This window comes from Clavelina lepadiformis, chromosome 9 (genome assembly GCF_947623445.1).
Source record: "Clavelina lepadiformis chromosome 9, kaClaLepa1.1, whole genome shotgun sequence".
Lineage (NCBI taxonomy): Eukaryota > Metazoa > Chordata > Ascidiacea > Aplousobranchia > Clavelinidae > Clavelina > Clavelina lepadiformis.
The window spans coordinates 5,197,337-5,217,863 of NC_135248.1; the positions used below are offsets into that span (position 1 = coordinate 5,197,337).

General features: G+C 35.0%; 4 protein-coding genes and 1 long non-coding RNA gene across 5 annotated transcripts; 2 read left to right on the top strand and 3 right to left on the bottom strand.

Moving 5' to 3' along the window:
* Positions 1-214: 214 nt before the first annotated feature.
* On the bottom strand, positions 215-3,696 carry LOC143471026 (tubulin gamma-1 chain). Its single transcript, XM_076969347.1, has 3 exons — positions 2,839-3,696; positions 866-1,142; positions 215-699 (listed from the first exon to the last, which is right to left on the bottom strand). Exons 1-3 carry the CDS (start codon positions 3,630-3,632, stop codon positions 409-411), a joined length of 1,362 nt encoding a protein of 453 aa, XP_076825462.1. The 5' UTR covers positions 3,633-3,696; the 3' UTR covers positions 215-408.
* A 1,608-nt stretch (positions 3,697-5,304) lies between these two features.
* LOC143470548 (uncharacterized) lies at positions 5,305-6,637 on the bottom strand. Its single transcript, XM_076968762.1, has 2 exons — positions 5,721-6,637; positions 5,305-5,621 (listed from the first exon to the last, which is right to left on the bottom strand). The coding sequence occupies exon 1, from the start codon at positions 6,175-6,177 to the stop codon at positions 5,722-5,724; it is 456 nt and encodes a 151-aa protein (XP_076824877.1). The 5' UTR covers positions 6,178-6,637; the 3' UTR covers positions 5,305-5,621; position 5,721.
* A 1,631-nt stretch (positions 6,638-8,268) lies between these two features.
* LOC143470776 (NADH dehydrogenase [ubiquinone] iron-sulfur protein 6, mitochondrial-like) lies at positions 8,269-12,588 on the top strand. The gene is made up of 4 exons (XM_076969044.1): positions 8,269-8,502; positions 11,083-11,136; positions 11,353-11,490; positions 12,450-12,588. Exons 1-4 carry the CDS (start codon positions 8,335-8,337, stop codon positions 12,513-12,515), a joined length of 426 nt encoding a protein of 141 aa, XP_076825159.1. The 5' UTR covers positions 8,269-8,334; the 3' UTR covers positions 12,516-12,588.
* A 93-nt stretch (positions 12,589-12,681) lies between these two features.
* Positions 12,682-18,660, top strand: LOC143470775 (carboxypeptidase B-like). Its single transcript, XM_076969043.1, has 10 exons — positions 12,682-13,474; positions 15,096-15,239; positions 15,350-15,425; positions 15,555-15,782; positions 16,080-16,181; positions 16,355-16,573; positions 16,758-16,851; positions 16,973-17,169; positions 17,592-17,676; positions 18,056-18,660. Exons 2-10 carry the CDS (start codon positions 15,130-15,132, stop codon positions 18,277-18,279), a joined length of 1,335 nt encoding a protein of 444 aa, XP_076825158.1. The 5' UTR covers positions 12,682-13,474; positions 15,096-15,129; the 3' UTR covers positions 18,280-18,660.
* LOC143470777 (uncharacterized) lies at positions 17,535-19,714 on the bottom strand. The gene is made up of 3 exons (XR_013119403.1): positions 19,411-19,714; positions 17,729-17,811; positions 17,535-17,674 (listed from the first exon to the last, which is right to left on the bottom strand). It is a non-coding gene; the product is annotated as an uncharacterized LOC143470777 (long non-coding RNA).
* Between the last annotated feature and the right edge of the window lie 813 nt (positions 19,715-20,527).

Sequence of the window (20,527 nt, forward strand, 5' to 3'; positions counted from 1 at the left end):
TTCTTGATAGAAATTTAAAAAAATTCCAAAACTTACACAAGTTTTATGTTTTGATAGGTATGACAATTGACCTGTGACAAAGATAAGCTTACGCGTTTTAGTCAGTGAACATCCCTCCCTGCGAGTTTGTCTATGCGCATTTTCCGGTAAGTTCGTTAAAAATTTTTTTATATGGTCTAGCTCGAATTTGGGATTCCTCTTTCGAAAAGTTAAATGAGAGCAAGCATCATTTATGTACGAGTCTGCATTATTTATGAAAAATATTAACAAAAGAATGGTTGGTATGTTTTACAAAAGATACGTTTACCGGAACATCAAGCAAAAAGTACAAAGGTTACAAAAAACAGAACGAACGTATCCTAACGTTCACGATGTAACAACAATCTATATACAATCACTTGTATTGTCTTATGTGCCCGAGACTTTTTCTCCCCAAGTTAAGTAATCTACTTTTGTTGCGGCTTGATATTCGTCAATCAACTGCTGGACTATTTCGCGCGATGCGTCCATTTCGTCCAAGTTTTCTTTGAACATGTCTTCTTTCCGAAATTGTTCCAAAAAGGCCTCTCGCTTTCGAAGTTTGTCGAACTGTCTCGATGCCCTTGCGAACAATGCACTTATGCTGGTGTGGTTGGCCAACATCAACCCACTAACACGGTGAGGCAGCGAAACGTATGGCGACTTTCTTGAAAGCGCGACCTAAAAGAATTTAAACCAAGATAGATGGTGCCACAGTTTTAAAACATCGTTTTTGGCTACAACCTATTCAGCCCACAATAGTTTTCTATTAGGAAGATCGTCACACTATTGCCAAAACTGTGTCATGGTTAAAAAGAAAAGAATTAAGAACTCAATTAAGTTTTACCTGAATACTAGCTGGACCCCATGGAATAAACTGGGCTAATTTTCGTTCACGGATTCTTTGCAAGCTTTTGTGCACTTGAGTGGGATCAATTTCACCTTGAATTATGTTCAGAATAGATATGTAACAGTGTTCATTTATTCTTTCACGTCCTGTGTACACCATCATATTTTTAGGTTGTAACAATCGTCTCATCACGTCCAGCACAGTGGTTTTCCTTACTGAAGGTAAAGCTTGATCAGTGACAAGTGGTGTGTAACCGGTCATCAGAAAGTGAAGCCTACAAATTTAAGTGACACATGTGAAGATAATATGCTCTCAATATTTCAAACAAATTTACTTTGAAAATTTATCGTTATGTTAATAAATAAAATACGAATATCAGCTAAGGATGCTTTGTATACATGTTGCAAAAATTTTGCTGAATTATAATGTAACAGTTCAAAAATCTTGTGTAATTTCAATCAGAAGCCAAGTATAGCTGCTGCTTGGTGGTTAGGATTATTCTGCAGGTTGTGTACCATAAAGTTCTAAATGATGAATACAATTAAGCTAAGAGTATCCACGAAGATTGATTAAATACGTCAACTCAATAAGCTCGGACCAAAAAATCCTTGGCTTGACTTTACAGTAAGTTCCCAGGCCGAAACCTTAAGAAATGGTATGTAATTTTCGACAATTTTATAAAGTTATGTACTATCCTAATGTGCATTCAATCCATGTGTCAAGTCTTGTAAATGAATATTTCAGGCAAAAGTAAAAATGATGCATGTACAACACAAAAAATTATAACACATGTCGCTACCAGAATATTGTTCAATAAATTTTCAAAAATTGCAGTTTTACACGTACAATATAAACTTCATATATGCGATTCATGCACTTGCAAAAATATCCACTTTCGGCTAATTGAGGCTAATCTAACTTAACTTCATTTTTCAGTAAAATAAATTGTAATCGAACATTAAGGTGTATGAACAGTGTATCCCCCGCCCAGCCAAGTATGACCCTATGAGCACACAGGCTATCCTGAAAATACTTTTACTTCAGATCTGAGACAAGGCTAGGATTGTTTGAAGTAGCATCGCCAAAAATTGATCAAAATACAAGGGAATAATTGGATTTTGCCTTTGATTACAATCGACTAAAATTTGTTGATGGCTTATGACTAATATAAGCCAATGGCAATGATGTATGAACTAACATGTATATACCCATGCTAAATGAGACAAGCCTGTGTAACCTTTTGTAGCTTAGCTAAACACATGTCATTTGTATTCGTAACTATTCTTAATTACAATTTTTTACCAGAGCTTTTGTTTGAAACAAGCAGCAAATTCTTTTTTAAGTTATCTGTTCATCTGTTTTACTGCAGGCTTCCTTCTGATGATGACATAAAGCCAAGGTAAGGATTAAATTGCTACAAATCAAATATGCAAGTAGTGCCTGTTTGATTCAATGGTATATTGGATGATGTTAAAAAATTAAGTGATGGCACAAACCTTCTTCTGCTGTGTCCAATTTACAGAATTATTTATTTCTATCAACATTGGTATAGCCAGAAATAAATAATTATGTTTTACACTAGACAGACATTTTTGTATTCTTGTTAATATGCCTGGCGGCAATCATACTGTTTTTTAAAAGTCATTGTTTCAAGGGGTGAGAAGCACTTGTACATTTTGTTGCTTTAAAATTAATTTAAGATGAAAGAGTGTATTAATATACGTAACAGACAAAACTTTAAAAGCATATATAAATGCTTGTTGTTGAAATTGAATTGATAAAAAAGGAAGAAGTCTTTTCAATAAAGTATGTTAATGTTACTAAGGCATTTTGCTCTAATATACAAAATTATTTTCCAAAATTTACATAATTACTATAAACAATGCCATGTTTGATACTTTTTCAGGAGGAGATAAAAAACTTGTACTGATAATATAATGACTTTCCTTGCAAGAAAAAGCAATAAATACCTTGGTGTTGGAATCAAGGAAGCAACTAAACCAATTAAGTCATTGTTCATGTAACCTGGATAACGAAGGGTTGCAGTGCTGGCTGACATTATTGTCGACACCATTTTGTTGATTTGTGAGAAAGAAGGATTCTGTATGTGAAGTCTCTCTGTAGCAATATTATTTAGAGCTGTGTTATCAAGAACAACGGTGGCATCAGCATGTAATGTAAGTCTTTTTAAGGTGAGCATGGTGTTGTAAGGCTGCACCACAACATCTGAAACTTCATCTTGATTTGGAAATACGCTATATGTCTGGATTAACTTCTTTGGATAACGGTCATTTAAGCGTTCCAGCATATAAGACCCTAATCCAGAGCCAGTGCCACCAGCAGTGGAATGGCACAGCATAAAGCCTTCTAAGTTGTCTGACCCATCCGCTTCTCGATCAATTATATCAAACAATTCTTCATGGATTTTTTCACCAGCATGAAAACCAGCAGCCCAATTGTTGCCAGCTCCCCCACCATGTTCTGAAAGATAAATATTTTCCGGATTGTACAAGTTGGCGTACTCCGAATTCTTAATCGAATTTACAACTCTTGGTTCCAAATCAATCAGAACTGCACGAGGAATGTAATGATCATCATCAGCTTGATAAAAGAAAACATCCTTTCGATCAGTTCCATCTGTAGCAAATTCTTGCAAAATCCCATCACTGCGAATTCCATGTTCAAGGCATAATTGTTTCCAGTATTCAAACCCAATTTGATTGCCGCACTGACCTATTTGTAAGGTTACAATTTCACGAGGCATTTTAGTGATCAACAAGTTGCTGTACTTAATTGGTTAACCTATTAAATAAGATAAAACCGTTCATTGTTTCTAAATTCTAAAGAGTCAATAATCATGTATATACATAATAATCCTATAACGATAATCTTACATGACTGACAATATTACAATAATCCTATATCACTGATAAGTTGGATAGTCTGATATGAATAGGATGGATAAAAATAATAAAAGCTTGTTAACTTGAAATCGAAAACACTCATTGAATTACACGCATTAGTTTAGTTAGTAGTGTGTATTGTAAGCCTACACTTTGTAATTACATTAGGGATAAGTAGGCTATAGTATAGCCTATAAGGCTACCTACAGTAAATTAGAAACTTCCCCGCCTCCGTCTGGCCGTTAAAGATCCTTGCGGTACCGTGGGAAATTTAGAGTGCATTTTTACGGGTTCCACAAGGGTCTATCTGAGACCTTGTACCGGTGTAGTGCCAAAACCACATCCCCATCCAAAAACTGTCCTTTTATTGTGACGTTATAAATTTCATTCTGTTTATGAGACTGATTCAGCAAAAAACGAGTGCTAGCGCAGTTAGAATATGGAATATTAAATGCTGGCATATGGAATACTGAGTCAAAGTGAAAATTAAAGTTGAAAGTTTGGACAAGAACTCCATAATTATTGCGTAGGCGGGTAAGCTTACATTCAATAGTCAAACAAATAGCTATCAATAAGCTTAAACTAACAAACAATAGATACCATGCAAAATCTTATGCATTTTACGTTCCATGCTTCATTGACCACGTATTTAGACGTCATATCGCACAAGTCCAGTGTGTGAGATTTAAACCACTGTAAAATGAGAAATAGGCAAAATATTGTCAAAATAAATTCTGTATTGCGTTAAGTAATATGTATGCTACTCATCTGAGTTAAATCTTTACAATCCAATACCCAGAACCCTTGTAATTTAAAAAAGAATCAAAGTGGATGAACAATTTTCTTTTTGATGTAAAGAGGATCGAAAAAATCTTGCCAGCCAGAGTGCCAGACAGGAACTCGGAAAGAGTCTACTCTATTATTTAGCCTCATTCTATAAAAACTAAAATAAAAAAAATCACTGGATCAAAAATACTTTTTCTAAAGATTATAGAAAGTTCCAAACGCTTTGTGACAAAATTATTTTTTATACGTAACGGGTTAAGCTAAATAATACCTCGTATATTGATTTTAATTTCTACAAATATTGAAAAAAATATTCCGTAATTTCTCAGTCTCCGTAAATTATTGTCACGTTCCTCAGTTTCCTCATTCCGTAAATTAGTGTTGTTCGTATTAGATGATATAATATTCTTTATGCTCGTACTGAGGAAAGTCTTTGCACTACTTAACCCTAGTTTGCGGGGGTTCCAAATAAGCTGGAATTGCACACGATGGGGCTTTGTCCCCCCGTTAGAACACTTGTTTCAAATGTTTAAGGTGGAGTTATGAAACTTGTGTGTATTTCTTCCTATAAGGCTTGTTTTACTTCGAGTTTTTGCCTTACTTGAGTTTAGTAAATATCTTGTAAGGCAACATGCCAAACGGTCTAAAACGAGTTTACTGTGAATTCAAATTGTAATCCACTTCCCAGTTATGTATCGATTAACAAACTGTGTGCAACCAGGTACCCGTCAACCGGGGTTACTATGATAGGATTCAGGAAATTTCTTTGCCTCCTCTCTCACATGTTGCTCAAAAAGGGTCTGTTTCTTGAATGAGTAACACTTTAGTCCTAAGCTTCTCAAAAAAATAGAAAAAATTCATTTTTATGTTTTCACACTTTTTTTATTCAACTTTAAAAAATTATCGTAGTAGCCCCTGGGTTGGGGCTACTCTGATAATACATTGTAAATACCTAAAATGTTCATTGTAGCCCTCCCTTGGGGCTTTTCTAATAGTTTTTTGCATTGAACAAAACATCACAGCAATAAAAAACATAAGTGTCAAAAAAACATTGTTAAGCACAGCTCGGAGGGCACTCAATCCACCATTGTCTCTGAGGCAGATTTTGTGATACCACAAATCACATTTGTCACATCCCTCCCAATACACATCTCTGCTTCTACCTCATGGAGGGTCCAAGAGGTTGCAGATGACGCAAACTTCATCTTCACTGGAATCATTGGGTTCTGCAGCAGCACGTTTGCGTTTTCTTGCATCAGATCGAGATGAATTTAAATCAGCAATATCACATGATGAAACTGCTGCTCCTGGAGTTATCTTGGGACCACGTTTTCTTGATGATGTTTGTCTTGGTGAAATATATTCCTCAAGCATTGTGGCGACTGCATTACCAAGCACTTCTTGAACTGGCTGAGAATTGGCAGGTGCTGGCAGTCGCTTCAGCACTTGCTCTCGGTCTTTTGGGAAAATTCCACAGGCTTTAAACCCTGCGACCAAATTTTGCTGCTTTTCGTTCAACCCATCACAGAGTCTTTTGAGCAACATAGGAAAAATATTCTTCGGAATGGAGTTTTGGGAACGACTCCCTTTCCTCCATTCTGCTAAAATTCGACGCCACATTCATTTACCTGGCCCAAAGACACTGACGTCCAATGGTTGAAGGAGATGCGTCGCATTCGGAAGCAGGCTAACAAACTTAATGTCATTTTCCTCACAAGCCATCAAGACTGTTTCACTAAAATGAGAGGCCAAGTTGTCACCCAGCATAATCTTGGTACCTGGAGTGTCCTTGACAGCTTCCAGAAACAAACCAAAAAAACATTTTTCAAATAAAGAAGCGTCAAACCAACCACTCACGGAATGGTCGTATAAAGCATTTTGGGGTCCATTTCGAGTCCACTCTACATAAAGATTCTTTGACTTATAAACAGTCATTGGTGGTAAAAACTGCCCTGCACCATTTCTGCAAAACATTACGCTTATAGCCTGTTTGGACGAGGCTATTTTCCTTTCTACACGTCTCAGTCCGCCATAGTAGTATTACCATAGTAGCCCCCAAAATCAAAGTAGCCCCGGTTGACGGTAATATCACAATTCGAGTTTACAAAGGGGCTAGTGCACAACCAAATGACGTCACCGTTTAAGTAGTGTAGTAATTAGTTTTTGGGTTTGGTGGCAATGCTAACATACCTACTTATAGCACATTTCTATTATTGCTCTCTTGCATGCTTTAAGCCATTGAGCTTAGCCTTTTTTCTGCTGAATAATTGTTCGTGAGCATGTGTTCCATTGTGCTACATTATTGTACTTTACTTTGCTACTTTATTGTATAAGTACAACGGTTAGCATCCTAACTTTTACTGTGCAAAGTTACTGCTGAAAAATATACAATACAATAAAAAAGCTTGGGGTCTAGGCCTAGTATAAAAATGTATCCTATTCTTGTGCTCTTCTGCATGAGACCCCAATAGCATCATGTGGTTGTGCACTATGCTCGACCTTTCTTTGAAAAAAGAAACAACTCTTACGATAGTTGGAATAAAACTGTTGCAATGTGAACAAAAGCAATAGGTAATCCACATGTAATAACAAACTGAAGTTGAGCAAAGTGGAAATATTCAGCACCTGGAAAATATAATTAAATTTTTGAAAATCTAAAACTTATTTCGAAAAAATGTTAAATTTTTGTTGTACAGGCTCACCGCCTCTTTCTCTGCATCGCCACCCCTTTTCTCCTGAGCCCCCCCCCCCCCCTAAAACGTTTCATCTCCTACTGAGGGGCGGTAGCAGTCACTTTGGTAAACACTGACTATATAATTAATGTTTTAGAAGTAATCATCCAAGCTCTGGAAAGTGTATGAGAAGTATATAATTGTTTTATTCATCTAATAGTATGATGTACATAGTTCGACTTATGCAATGTTTAAATCAACTGGAAATTGTGTGCAAAGAAGTTCAATTGAAATCATTAAGTGCAAATAAACGTTTCTTAAGTGCGATACTAATGTTTAGGAAAAGCAATATTGAATGTGCTTATAAGGTTATACCAAATTTGAGCAATACTATATAAAAATCAAAAAACCAAAATAATAGGTTTCCAAACCAAACCAGTTTCGTAATATAACACTACTAAAGTTGTAAACCTTTTTGTAAAACTCTTATCAATAGGGGTGCCCTGACATTTTTAAAAGTATATCAGGGGTTTCTTGACACCAAAAATATTGAAGAGCACTGCTCTAATGCCCAGATTTTTATGTTTCAACACAATTTTATATTGCTTTGCATTGTTGGAGTACATATTTTTCTTCCAGCACGTTTACGGTTCTGCTTGGTAAAGCTTTGTTTATATTTAATTAAATCTTGATATTGATTGATATGCTTAGGGTGATGAAAAAGCAATTGTCGGTGCTTCCAACATCAAAATGGTTATCGTTATAGTAAAAGCCAGCTCTTCTACAAAATTACAAAAAAAATTTTTGTAAACATTCCACCATTTTTACGGCCAATCATAAAACTGAAAACTTGAACGTTTTGTTACTTCATGCAAAATAATAGATTTTTTTCTCTCCCTGCAAGTTCCATGTTCAGTTGAATAACAACAGTTGTCAATGTTAAGTTTCGATTTCTCAGATTCAATTTGACACATCGCCAATGGATATCCTTTAAAGATCAACATAAATTTTACTTGCCAATATACTAATTTCATGTTTTATTTTTATTCAACACTCCTAGCTAGGCATGTAAATATAAACCTGGCTTTCATTTACTCTACCAATAATGGCTGGGTTAGGCAGGTTATGTTCTTATCATCAAGTTGTTCGAAGAATGTCTGACATTGTTGTACGTGAATCACAACCAACAAAGTTTACAGTTGTCAAAGGAAAATTCATTCGCACACCAGTTGAAACTCCGACAGCTACTGAAGAAGTTACACACACTGGACAGGTAAGTTGTTTAAAATAATGCTTTTAGTAAAATAGGATATGTAAATATATAATATTGATTTCAGTTTCCATTTTTTATCTTTATGCTAATGTCATCCAAGCGAAATAATAAGAATCTTAAATTTACAATTTTGGCAGTTTCTTTAACAATTCACGGTTTCTCAATCTTTTTTAATGTGACCCAATTTTGTTTGCTTTGCTATACCATATTACAAATTAATGGACTTTAGTATTATCTGTATCTATTAACCACAATTCATCATACACTAAAAAAATGTAACAAAAATGTCCTTAACCTTCGTCAGACTGCATATTTTTACACCGCTAACAGGCGGCATGGGTACAATTGTACCCACGTACATTTTCCATTGAAATTTACAAGTTAGTTATATTTTTTGTACGGTATGCCGTATTTATTGGTCAGAGCGTTTAAATACTGTGCTCTAGGGAAGTATAGCACGTGTTGCTGCACCAGTTCTCTCTCCATTCCCCTTTTATTTTTATCATCCTTTCTGCCCCTGCCATCAGCTATCATTTGTTATCTCCCTTCGTTATCTTCGTTATCCTTCCTTCGTTATCTCCCTTCGTCTCTTGCCTTAGATAAGACAAGGCACGTGCAGTATTAGAGTTTTTGATTATATTTGAGTAGGACTAGTAGGAATTGGTTAGTTTTCTGCCGGAATTGGTTAGGTGTAAACTGTAGATTGAAAATTGGTTGTACTGTAGGCTATAAGTTTTATAAGGTTGGTGAAGAAATCATGAGTGATGGTGATCCAAAGCTAACCCCAAAGAACCCCATGGAAATCGAGGAGCTACACCGATTGTTGGCAGTTGCTATGTCTGCAGAGATCAGAAACGAAAACGACGTAAAACCAGGAAAGGCTGCGTGGCTTGCGTTCAGCCTGTGTGCGACGAACACTCCATAACAAAAACAAAGTGTATTACTTGTGACACTGACTAAACCCATCTCGACTAAGTTTTCTTTCATATTTCGGTGTCAAATAAATCATTTCTGTACTCTGTTTCATTCAACATTCAAAAAATTGTCTTTGTGTTATGTATACTGGCATTATTTAGATACACAATGTGCAAGGGTACAATTGTACCCATACCGCCTGTTAAGGGTGTAAAAACAACTCGACCCTAAATCTCGGTAACGTGCAAAGATTTTTTGCCAACATTTAGTCTGCATAATCTAACACAGAAATGTAGAGATGTCAGGAAGTTTCAGGTCTGTCGGGTTTCTAGAAAAAAGACTGTCGTATTTTAAAATTGGAATGGGTACAATTGTACCCATGCAGCCGGACGAAGGTTAACACCAAATCAAGTGAAATCGTAATATGCGACAGTCGACATAAACACTATAAGATGTTGCAGTTAAAGCATCAAACGCTAATATGTCATAGCGACATATATGTCTTACCAGCTTGCTAAAGCAGAACTTTATTTGAATGCATCATTCTTCAAGGAAGGGCGCACTTTTTTCTTTGTTGTTTCACAATAAAACGTAATATGACATAACACAGTTTTACTAAAAAATTTTATGGATTGTTTAACAATGGTTATAGCTTGGCTGGTTGAAAATTTTATGATTAATTGAAATGTTTATGTGCAGTTTCAAACACGCTACATCATAAACAAAACCAAGTGGTCATGTAAGCAATGCCCAAATATGGATCGCAGCGATAAGATCCGTAATCCAATGGATAATTCACGGTAACCCAACTTTGGTCTTGGCCCATAGGATGGGAACCCATGGATTAATTTAAAACAAATACCCCAACTCTGCATTTTCAGCAATTTGTTTAACATTGCTGTTTGTTATGTTATGGCATTTTTCAGTGTAGTTATGTTTACTTCTCATAATTTCTTTAACCAGAACAATGGTTGAAGTTCAACAATAATTGTTGTGGCATTTCTCCCAGTTTGCATTTAAAATTGGCAGTTGCAAGCAAATGCTTTATTATACCAAAGTCAGTTCATCTTGTTAGTTGTGCAAATCACATGAGTTTGTCAATTTTTATATATGATACTGTGTATACATACTAACAATTATAAAATTTTTGATGTTTAATTTGCATTGTTATAATTTTATTCTGATTTCCATTTAAATATTCAATTGGACCCTAACTTCAGTAATCGTAATATTGGTTATTAGTTTCGAAAGTGAACATGGACCAAAAAGATTCGCATTTGTGGGATACACACAATAGATTTTGATATTTATTCAAATCCGAATCTGCTAACTTCACTCATATCCTTTTATCAAACTGCCTGTCGAGCAATAATATAATCGTGTTAAACTTGTCAGTTTGTTGTTTAAAAAAAACAAGTCTATTATAAAAATTTTGTTCACACAATTTCACTCAAATTTATTGCAATCATTTAACTGTCTTCCGATTAGTGAGAATAACAAAAATTGGCAATATTCTGATTTGTATTTGGCTGACACATCCGTACTTGGGAGTACTACTCAATAGATATTAAATAATGTTGATTAGTAGGGCATTCTGATCAAGATGTTTTGAGTCATTAAGTATTACAATTACTATTTCTTTTGAAAGTAAATGTTTATTTGTAGTTTTATGAAGATAATGATTGGAGAAAAGCCAGATTTTATCAACGTACAAAATTGGTATGTGTGTTATGTTTGCTTTAGTACAAATTTTAAGATTCATTGTTAGAATTTTATTTTGCTATAGATCCTTGTTACTCTTGTGACTAAAGCATTATTATGTAAATAATAATTACAATGACGTTGTACGTTTATTTTGGCTGTTACGACAATACAGTGATACTTATACAATAATGATAATGGTGTTTGGTACTTTGCATATCTTGTTTAATGCAGGTTAATCGCAATTGGGCCGTTAAAATGATCAATGAAATTCCTCCTATTGAAGTGGAAGGGAGAAAAGCAGTCTGTGATGGAAGAGATGGCCCAGATGGATCACCTGCATTGGGGCATCCCCGCGTCTACATCAACCTGGTAAAGCAAAGGTTTTAGAATGATATTCTGTTAACTACAGGGTTGTAACCGGTATGCAGCTTGTCCAATTTAACAATGATATCCTATTTTAACCATGAACAATGGGAGAATTTGTAAGATTTTAGAGTTCTGAAGTTACTGTACCATTTTCTTCAAAACTTTTCAAAGTTTTGTATAAATTATTGCAATTGTTTTATGAAATGATTGATCATTATAAGCTGATAATTTTGTATGCTCTCTGTTAATCGTGATCATATGATGCAGTTGTATATTTTCTGAATATTCTCAGAATGGTTTTTTTCATGCACAACAAATGCAAATGATAATATCAATTCACATGCACCAGTAAATTGAAATTCATATTATAAAAACCACTTCATTGGTTTAGTTTTATATCATTTCTGTAAAAATTTGTGTGCATTTGTGCAACAAGCATACCATAATGGAATAGAGTTTTTGTGGGGTAGAAGAGTGGGATATGTATGAAAAAAAGTTGAAAATCACAGTGTCAGTGGTTAAAATGCTCATATGTTGTATGGAGTGTTGTATTAAGTGCAGTAGATGTCAATTAATAAATCCTGGATGGTAAAAGTGCCATCAATCATTTATTCAACACAGAAATGTACCAAGAGGTTTGTTTACACTAATGTTTTTCTAACATAAAAAAATATTTTGGCTTTCGCAATATTTGTCAGATACACTGAATAAACTTTTTTGTTTAGAAATACAATGTACATAAAATTGAAAAAGGGCTTTTTAAGTGAAGTCTGGATTATTTACTGGGGATTCTATGATAAATTTTAAATGGACAAATTCCTTCTCAGGCAAATTAGATTTAATGGACGGGTGGATTTGTCAACCGTAGATCTATTAAGTGGCTTCTGCTACATAGGGAACTATTTAGTTTGCAGGGTAAATTAACTTACTTACCATTAATCATTTCTGTTGTTTGATTGCAGGACAAAGGTGAACCCGAAAGCTGTATGTATTGCGGACTAAGATATGTTCAAAAACAACACCACTGACAAAGAACACCAAATATTTATTTCGATTTTTTATCTATTCATCAAATAAAGTACCAAATAGAACATAAGTGTATGCAATTTTGGGAACTTTCAACCAGGCGTGCTCAAACGTTTTTCGTATTTAAGCTAATTTTAAAACGGCGAGGTTAAATCCTCATACACTACAAAAAAAAATTAAAAAGCGGTTCAGTGTATTTCGATGGAGAAAAACCTGATAGTAAGTGAATATGCACATTGTGAATTGCGTGCAATGTACTAGCTATGCGGTTGATCGTATTTGGCATCCCCTGCTTATACCATTCTGTCCTTAGGGATATTTTTTCCCATTTAGGTACCGCTAGCAGCAAACTTCCCGTGGTTGATTTGTGACAACGCTGTGGTGCCGCTCTTTTACCTAGATTACATCAGTTCCCATCTATGATAATTCCAGGTCGCATTTCACCTTTCACAAAGGTTGAATTAAGACTCATGTGAAAAGTTGTATATCTCCATGTGCTGTCACTAACGTGAATTGATCCTGTCAATTAACATGGAAACCTAGTGTAAATATCAATTTTTACTATACCTCCACTGCAAAAAAACACCTTTCTATCGCTAATCCTTCGAACTAGACCACAGTTACGCAACGTTTTTTGGTTTTATGCGGTGTCATGGCAGCCATTCCTCGAAGTTGGCTATTTTCCCTGTAATTAAACTCGTAAAACTAAAAGAAATGTACCTATTGTAGTTGTCAATAGAAACCCAAAATGACCACAGTCTGTGATTTTCAAAGTTAACGTGACGGATGTGAAGGGCTTGACAAGTCATCCGTTCAACATCCAACGTCATCGTACGTAGATAAAACAAAGGTCAAACGAACTCAAAGTACTTCGCGTGTGGCATAATCCCGAGGCGTGAGTACGCGGAAATGCCAATGCAGAATAACATCAACAAAAGATTACCACACCACTCACTCACAGGTGAGTACAAGTACAGTGTTACGAAGTAGTTCAATAAATCCAGTGTTTCACAGGTTAGGACACGCTATCCAACTGTTGAACAAATCAAATTAACAAATAGTCAAAAACTGTTAAGAAAAGATTAACGAAAATTAGCCAAGGACCAACATTCTAAATTTGTGCCTGGCAATGGACATTAACGTTTTGTTGACCACGGCCAGCGGAAACCACATGTCTGACTATAGGTCACAAGCATTTTATTTATCACGTCTACGTATGGCAAAAATTCCAACTCTGAGGTTCGGGGTATCTGTCGATCACAAATTGAACAATTTCTACACGTAGAGTTACTGACGTCCGCGCATAACGTGCTACATGCAATTAAGTCAGTGTAAATAGTAGGCGGTACGATAGTTTTCAACTGGCGGTGTGAGGTTGGCGTGTCATTCGTTCGTCTTAGTCATGCTTGTGGTGGATATATTTGACATGCGATACGAGAAAAACTCGAGTATTCAATTCTACTGTTTATATGTAAGTATTATTTTTGCAGCTGCGAAGACCACCTGCGTTCGTGGGTTTCCAGTAACGTTTTGAAATGTTAAGCTTTGGTATGTGTTTCACATCAAGCGGACACTCCTCATCGCTCACTAAATCGTCACTCTGAAGATATAGTATCAAATAAATAGGCAGACAAACTTGCGTTTTAGCACTCGTTGCAGAGCTGTGTGTGTAAGACAACAGCCCAATGTTTTTTAAATAGTTAAAATTTGCATGAGGCAGGCCCCTTTAGTGTTTTAACATATATGTACTTATTGTACTGGGTAGACAACAGACATGTCGCCCGATTCTTCAAAAAAAGCATTATATGCTTTTGGTAACCGTTTGTATGTAAGCTTTATTATGGGAGATGTTCAAAAGATGCACTACAGACAACGCGAAGCAAAAGCTAAACTAACTTTTTTTAGTTAAAAAAGTAAGAAGAAGCAACACAATCGGAGCTTACTGCAAAGTTTTGAATATAGTAATGCAATTTTTTATGTCGAATTTAAAACTAGCACAACAAAGAACCGATTCGGCATCAACAAACAAGAAAAAGAAGCAAAAAGGCACAAAGCGAAGCAAAATGAAGCAGAAAAGCTTATACTCTAATTCATTTATTCGCAAGGAAAAACAGCATCGACTAGTTTCGGACTGACATGGTCTCTCCTCACAATAACGATATCGTAGAACGCAAAACGATTATAAATACTACGAAAAAAGGAAAACAATTAAAAGTTTAGGCGGTGATCAACATAGCACGTGCGAGATTGTTAAAATGATACCGTGCGATTGGCGATAACACATTTGGTGACGATAAAACGTAATCAGCAGGGTAACAGTTAAAACATTATGTCTGCATAACTGAATTATAAATTTTAAAAAAGACGCACCGTTTTTTAAATTTTGTTCATTAAGGGATGGGTTAGATTGTTTTATTAAAATAGCTTTCATTATTCTTACATTGAGTTGGTCCGATAATTATTAATTAATAGGTTTATTTTTCTATATCGAAAAGAGAACTCTGTAGATTCTTATAAAAAATGAGTTTGCATACTGCACAAAATTTTTATTTCGATTAATAGGAAACTTCTTTTCACTACAGTTAAGGCTGTTTGTATAGGCAAAAACTTTAGAAGATGAAAACTAGAACTACCCATCTCGATATTGTGATAATTTTGGTCCTGACTAATTTCTTTTTGCCCACATCTATGTCTCAAAAGAAGATCAGAAGGAAAGACTATTCTGGGTAGGACCTTGTTTGAAGAACGTTGCCCTTTGCTATTATAAACTTTTTAGCGGAATTGAGCAATACGTAAGCCTACCTATTTAAAATAGACTTACAATGCATACTTGCAGTTACCAAGTTCATCGAGTGAACGTGAATTCATCGGACCACCAGACATTACTGCAAACGTTATTCCAGCTCTTGGAGGTAGATTTTGTTATGCATTTCATTATTTTTTTCACCCCGTGGCCAAGCACAAAACTTTGGCTTTGGTTGATGTTTGAAACTGCTTTCTTACGCTGTTTTTTGGTTTTTAATTTACACTGCTTGCTTAAGGCGGATGTGTGGAAGGAACCGACACAATTTTTATCTCATTTTGATGTCATGATACCTGGGAAGAGCCTCACCATGTTCAAAGACGCACTGCGTGATTTAAACTTGTCTTATTCGCTACGAATTCGTGACGTACAAGTTTTAATTGATGACGAACACATCACCCATGGGAAACGTCATCCACGCCGCACCAGACGGTTTCGGTTCAATCAGTACAACGATTATTCCACGGTAGGCTTTTTTAGACCAAATGCTTAACCTTTTATGATGAGGGCAATTGTTAATAATGAATAGACATCTTATTTGTTTGGGAATATTGGGTTGCTAGTCTATTTTACTGTATTATAATTCTTATAGTTACTATGCATCAATAGGATACATATATTAATACAAGATATATTACTTTTTTAATATTCAATACTATATTTGCTTTTTGTGGTAGTTGGCCCATTTGCATTTTTTCCAAAACTATGGTTAGCTTAATAACGTTTTTCAATATATTTTTATACCTTTTTGCTTCGTTTGTAGATAATTCGTTTTATGAAGTACTTTAGGAGGGCAAATTCTGATATTGTTTCGGTTGTACAAGTCGGCATTACATACGAGGGAAGAAAAATATTTGCACTGAAGGTGAAATAATTGCTTTTAGGAACAAATGGTTTTCAATGTTTTATACCGAAGTTTTAGTTAGTGCAGTTATTATAGGTTAACTTTTCAAAGTTTATTTTCTTTTTTTAATCTAAATCACGGTGAATTATAGGGAAAGCAGTCAACCCCTTATTATTTGAACTAAACATATAAAGATTAGCGAAAAGAGTGACAGAGTGAAGCCTGTCATCTGGCAAGATGCACTTATCCACGCGAGGGAATGGGTGACTGGTTCAACCATGCTTTGGGTTGCCAATCGAATGGTCCAAGGCTACAGAAAGGGTGAAACTGACAGTGTGCAATTGATAAGAAATTTCGATTGGCTGCTGGTGCCAGTTTGGAATGTGGATGGATACTTATACACATGGAAAGAAGTAATGAACTTGGTTAAATAATTTCTGTTTTAAAACAAAATGTCTGTTGAAATCATAATGGAATAAATAACTTGTAACTGATCTTGACAAGAAAACGTTTATTAGTAGAATTGAGATTTTAATTAAAGAAAATCTAAGGCTAAGTGATTCCGTCGGTGTTACGTACATATAAATTATTTGACAGGATCGTTTGTGGAGAAAATCAAGAAGCGAGTCGGGTTCGATGGGCTGCAGAGGAGTTGATTTGAACAGAAACTTCCTAACTCCAAACCGTGGAGGTAATCGTCTTGTTGCATAAAATCTGCAAAATATTCGTTAAGGCAAACGCTTAGTGAATGAAAAAACCATCAAATAATAAAGTTATTCTTTCAAATTAATGTTTTTAAAATTTACCAATAGGAGGAACGTCCAGTAATTACATCTGCTCTGGAGTTTACCAAGGCACGACTGCCTTTTCCGAACCAGAAACAGAAACCGTTTCTCAATATTTAAAGACACTCAACCTGGCTGCCTTTATCTCGGTTCATTCTTTCTCTCAGTTATGGATGTTTCCGTTCGGCTACACTAAAACACACAGCCCAGACTACTCGGACTTGGTAAGCTAAAGCAAAGTCGACAATTTTTGTACCTGTTTTGCTTCGGAACAGAATATAGATTACTTGAGGAATAACTGAATATTCATATTTTTTATATGTTATTTTTTTATATCATATTATATACATATTCTGTACAGTATGCTTACATTCCTAAATATATATAAAGTATAACTTATATATACTGTATTTAAAAATAAATATACTCAGTCTATATCCATTGGCGTATGCAGTATATATGAATATATATATACAATCAACTCACCCTTAATACACCTGATGAGACAAGCTGATGCTTGCGAAAGATTGTGCCGCAAAAATAAAAATCAAATTAACCCCAGATTGCTATGAAATTTTTTGCTTATATTTGTAGATATACTTAATACAACTATTGCTGTATAAAAAGTGAGATACCTTTTACGTAGGATTTCCTCTCAGACCACGCGGTCCGGGCAATTTATGATCTTCATGGAGTCACTTACCAGCAAGGACCAGTTGTGGATATGATCTGTAAGATATTGTTTAGACCATATACTTTAATGGACTGTTTATAGAAACTCACGTTGGCGGTATACAGGAATACACCGCTAGTATTTTCTTCCAAGACACTAAATGGTTGTTTTGGCCTGAATCCTGAATCCTGGCCTGAATCCAAAATAATTTAAACTCTTTAAAACAATCCTTATTGAAACAATGTTGGCAATCATTTCAGTTTTATTGAATACTGATGTCAAAACCAACACCAAACTTTAACATTTTCTATAGAATTTCGGAATTGTTCACTAATCTTATTTTTTGCCCTGCTGTGTGAGATATGCGAAAAATATATTTGTACTGGTTTCCCATTATAAACTATTTCACATTTTAATGAAATTAATATATACTTCAGACAAGGTATCTGGTGGCAGTGTGGATTGGGCACATGAGAAATTATGCGTCAAATACGCATTTGCAGTTGAACTGAGAGACCGCGGTGAGTATGGCTTCTTACTTCCAAAAGAAGATTTAATTCCAACAGCGGAGGAATATTTTGCTGCACTTAAAACCGTGGGGCGCCATCTGATGACGACAAATTCAACCCGTAGCTCCTTGTGTAACGACGCTATTGGTTAAATATGGCGCACTGTACTATTTTATGTGCGCGTTATCGTAACATAAATAGTAATATAGCTTTCGTTCCTGAATTTAAGGCCGCTTAGAACCGTTTGTTTGACTTTTGCTATTTACTTTGTATTATAAAACCAATGGATTGTCTTTTGACTGAAATGATTGGTTTACTTATATGCGATACATGTTTATGTATACTAAGCATGACCTTGTTTAATAAACCTTTTCTGTGAAAATTTTAAATCTGCTCTTTCTTTAATTCTCATAACTTTTTATGCGATATAAGTTATTTGCATAAAACTCTTGCGTTCTATTCTATAGTTGCATCGTTTTATTGAGGCTTCATTACATGCTAATATTCATTTAAACAGGGTCAAATAGAACATTTTAACAAATGTTAATCATCAAAATAAAATGTTTTCTTACTTAGCGATTTTTATGCACAATAAACATCTCTTGCAAAAAGAATAGAATTTGTAACAAAAAGGTTATAGGCCTACACCTCTTTTACAACGGCCAGTTACGCCAGGAACACGGAAGAAACTTCTTCCCCAGTCGTTAGGTTGAACTACGGAGGCAACCGGGCAGATACTCTAATGTGCTCATGTTAATTTATAATTTATGATTAAAAATGGCTTTTTTGTTTAGTCTTTTTACCCTTATGAAATATTGCTTTACTCGTTATACTGGTTTTATTTAACTTTAATTAAAGTTAAGGTTGAATGAATTGGGTGAAGTGGTTTTCGCTGGGTACATGATTTTATAAATTTTATTTATTTACTGTAGTTACTGATTCAATTCAAGGAAACAACTAATATTGTTACTTATTCAATTCGAGGAAACAACTAATATGGTTACTGATTCAATTCGAGGAAACAACTAATATTGTTGTTTTGTTTTCCCATCTGCTTGTTTTTATTTGAGCAGATAGGAATTCTTGCCTTGCCTAATGACTTAGATTAATGCAATGACATGCTTTTTAAGTAAAGCATTTGTTTAGAACATCCTGATGAAATCTTTGATTACCAGGAAAGCGCAACTCTTAACTTTATCTGATTACACCACGTTTTGTTCTGGGCGTAGTACAGGATACACTAATAGCTTGATAAACTTAAATTGAAAACAGTGTTTTCCAACCTGGCCGAATATTTTCTTCATTTTAGCCTTTTTAGCACTTTCAGCTTTTTCAGGCTTTAGTGAGATCCCGTAGTGCCTAATAAGACCAGTATCTCCTTAATCCCTGAATATAACAAGACAGTTATATCTCCAAAATCTTGAAAATAATCTTTTTTGGTGTTATCAACAAAAGCAGTTACAACCAGACAAAGGCATGCGGTTCTTAAAGAGATAATGTATCAAACAAAACGCAAAGATTTACTCGAGCCTGTGTAGAATGGGCACACGTTTTAATCCAAGACGAAGTATCTTTCCAAAATAATCCTACTTACTTACAAAATAAAAACAAGATGTAGAGAAAGGTATCAGCCATGATATCCAAAAAAGTGTAGTTCCTGGAACAAAAAAAAAACAAAAGAAAAGAGTGCCCCATTTTAGACAATGGCTCGAAAATTTAATTTAATTTAGAAAACTTGAAGACTTGTTTCAATGGTGAAATTGTAATTGACTTCATCAATTTCCAGCTAATCAAATGAAAATGAGCAGTTAAGTTATTGTTCCCATTCTATTTGATACTTAATTGGAAGAACTGATTTTTTTGTTAGGCAGTGAGTATACGCCAACTTATTAATCCCAGATTTATTGAGTTCTCACTCCTCATACGTTTCTTTTCTCCTTCTAGTTAAATCTCTACTGCTTAGCGACTACGAGTGTTGAAATAACACTGTAATAAAATGCCGTGAGGCGACGTTTTGGGAATAACTAAAACGCTTTTCATCTTAACGAAAACTATAAGCTAACGTTTGATAAAATTTGTCAAATTTTTCCTAAAATTTTGTGTGTGTATTGCTATTGGCATTTAGGTCTTTATGCGCAGCTGAGTCCGTTCATAGACCAGTCCATTTGGAATATTAGTTTAATTATCAATAACCATACAGAAGAAACTCAGGTAAGAATGACTTAACCACAAATTTTAGGAGAGAGATTTTAACCAACGCAGACATCGTCTGAATCGTCGTAAAATTACAAGCGCCAGTTTTAACGATTACGGTTGAACTCGCCTTGGAGCTTGTGGGCTACTATAAAACGATTTATTCAAAATGTTTAAGCAGGATTATATTTTAAGAGTTGTAGAGGA

Bases quoted from the DNA above. Each gene is read 5' to 3' on its own strand.
- LOC143471026 (XM_076969347.1), bottom strand. From the start codon at position 3,632: ATGCCTCGTGAAATTGTAACCTTACAAATAGGTCAGTGCGGCAATCAA. The intron at 1,143-2,838 runs GTATTTATTGCT...TTAAATTTGTAG, and splicing joins TCCTTGATTCCAACACCAAG to GCTTCACTTTCTGATGACCG. The intron at 700-865 runs GTAAAACTTAAT...AAATTCTTTTAG, and splicing joins GGGGTCCAGCTAGTATTCAG to GTCGCGCTTTCAAGAAAGTC.
- LOC143470548 (XM_076968762.1), bottom strand. From the start codon at position 6,177: ATGTGGCGTCGAATTTTAGCAGAATGGAGGAAAGGGAGTCGTTCCCAA.
- LOC143470776 (XM_076969044.1), top strand. From the start codon at position 8,335: ATGGCTGGGTTAGGCAGGTTATGTTCTTATCATCAAGTTGTTCGAAGA. The intron at 8,503-11,082 runs GTAAGTTGTTTA...GTTTATTTGTAG, and splicing joins AAGTTACACACACTGGACAG to TTTTATGAAGATAATGATTG. The intron at 11,137-11,352 runs GTATGTGTGTTA...TGTTTAATGCAG, and splicing joins TTTATCAACGTACAAAATTG to GTTAATCGCAATTGGGCCGT.
- LOC143470775 (XM_076969043.1), top strand. From the start codon at position 15,130: ATGAAAACTAGAACTACCCATCTCGATATTGTGATAATTTTGGTCCTG. The intron at 15,426-15,554 runs GTAGATTTTGTT...TGCTTGCTTAAG, and splicing joins CGTTATTCCAGCTCTTGGAG to GCGGATGTGTGGAAGGAACC. The intron at 16,852-16,972 runs GTAATCGTCTTG...ATTTACCAATAG, and splicing joins CCTAACTCCAAACCGTGGAG to GAGGAACGTCCAGTAATTAC.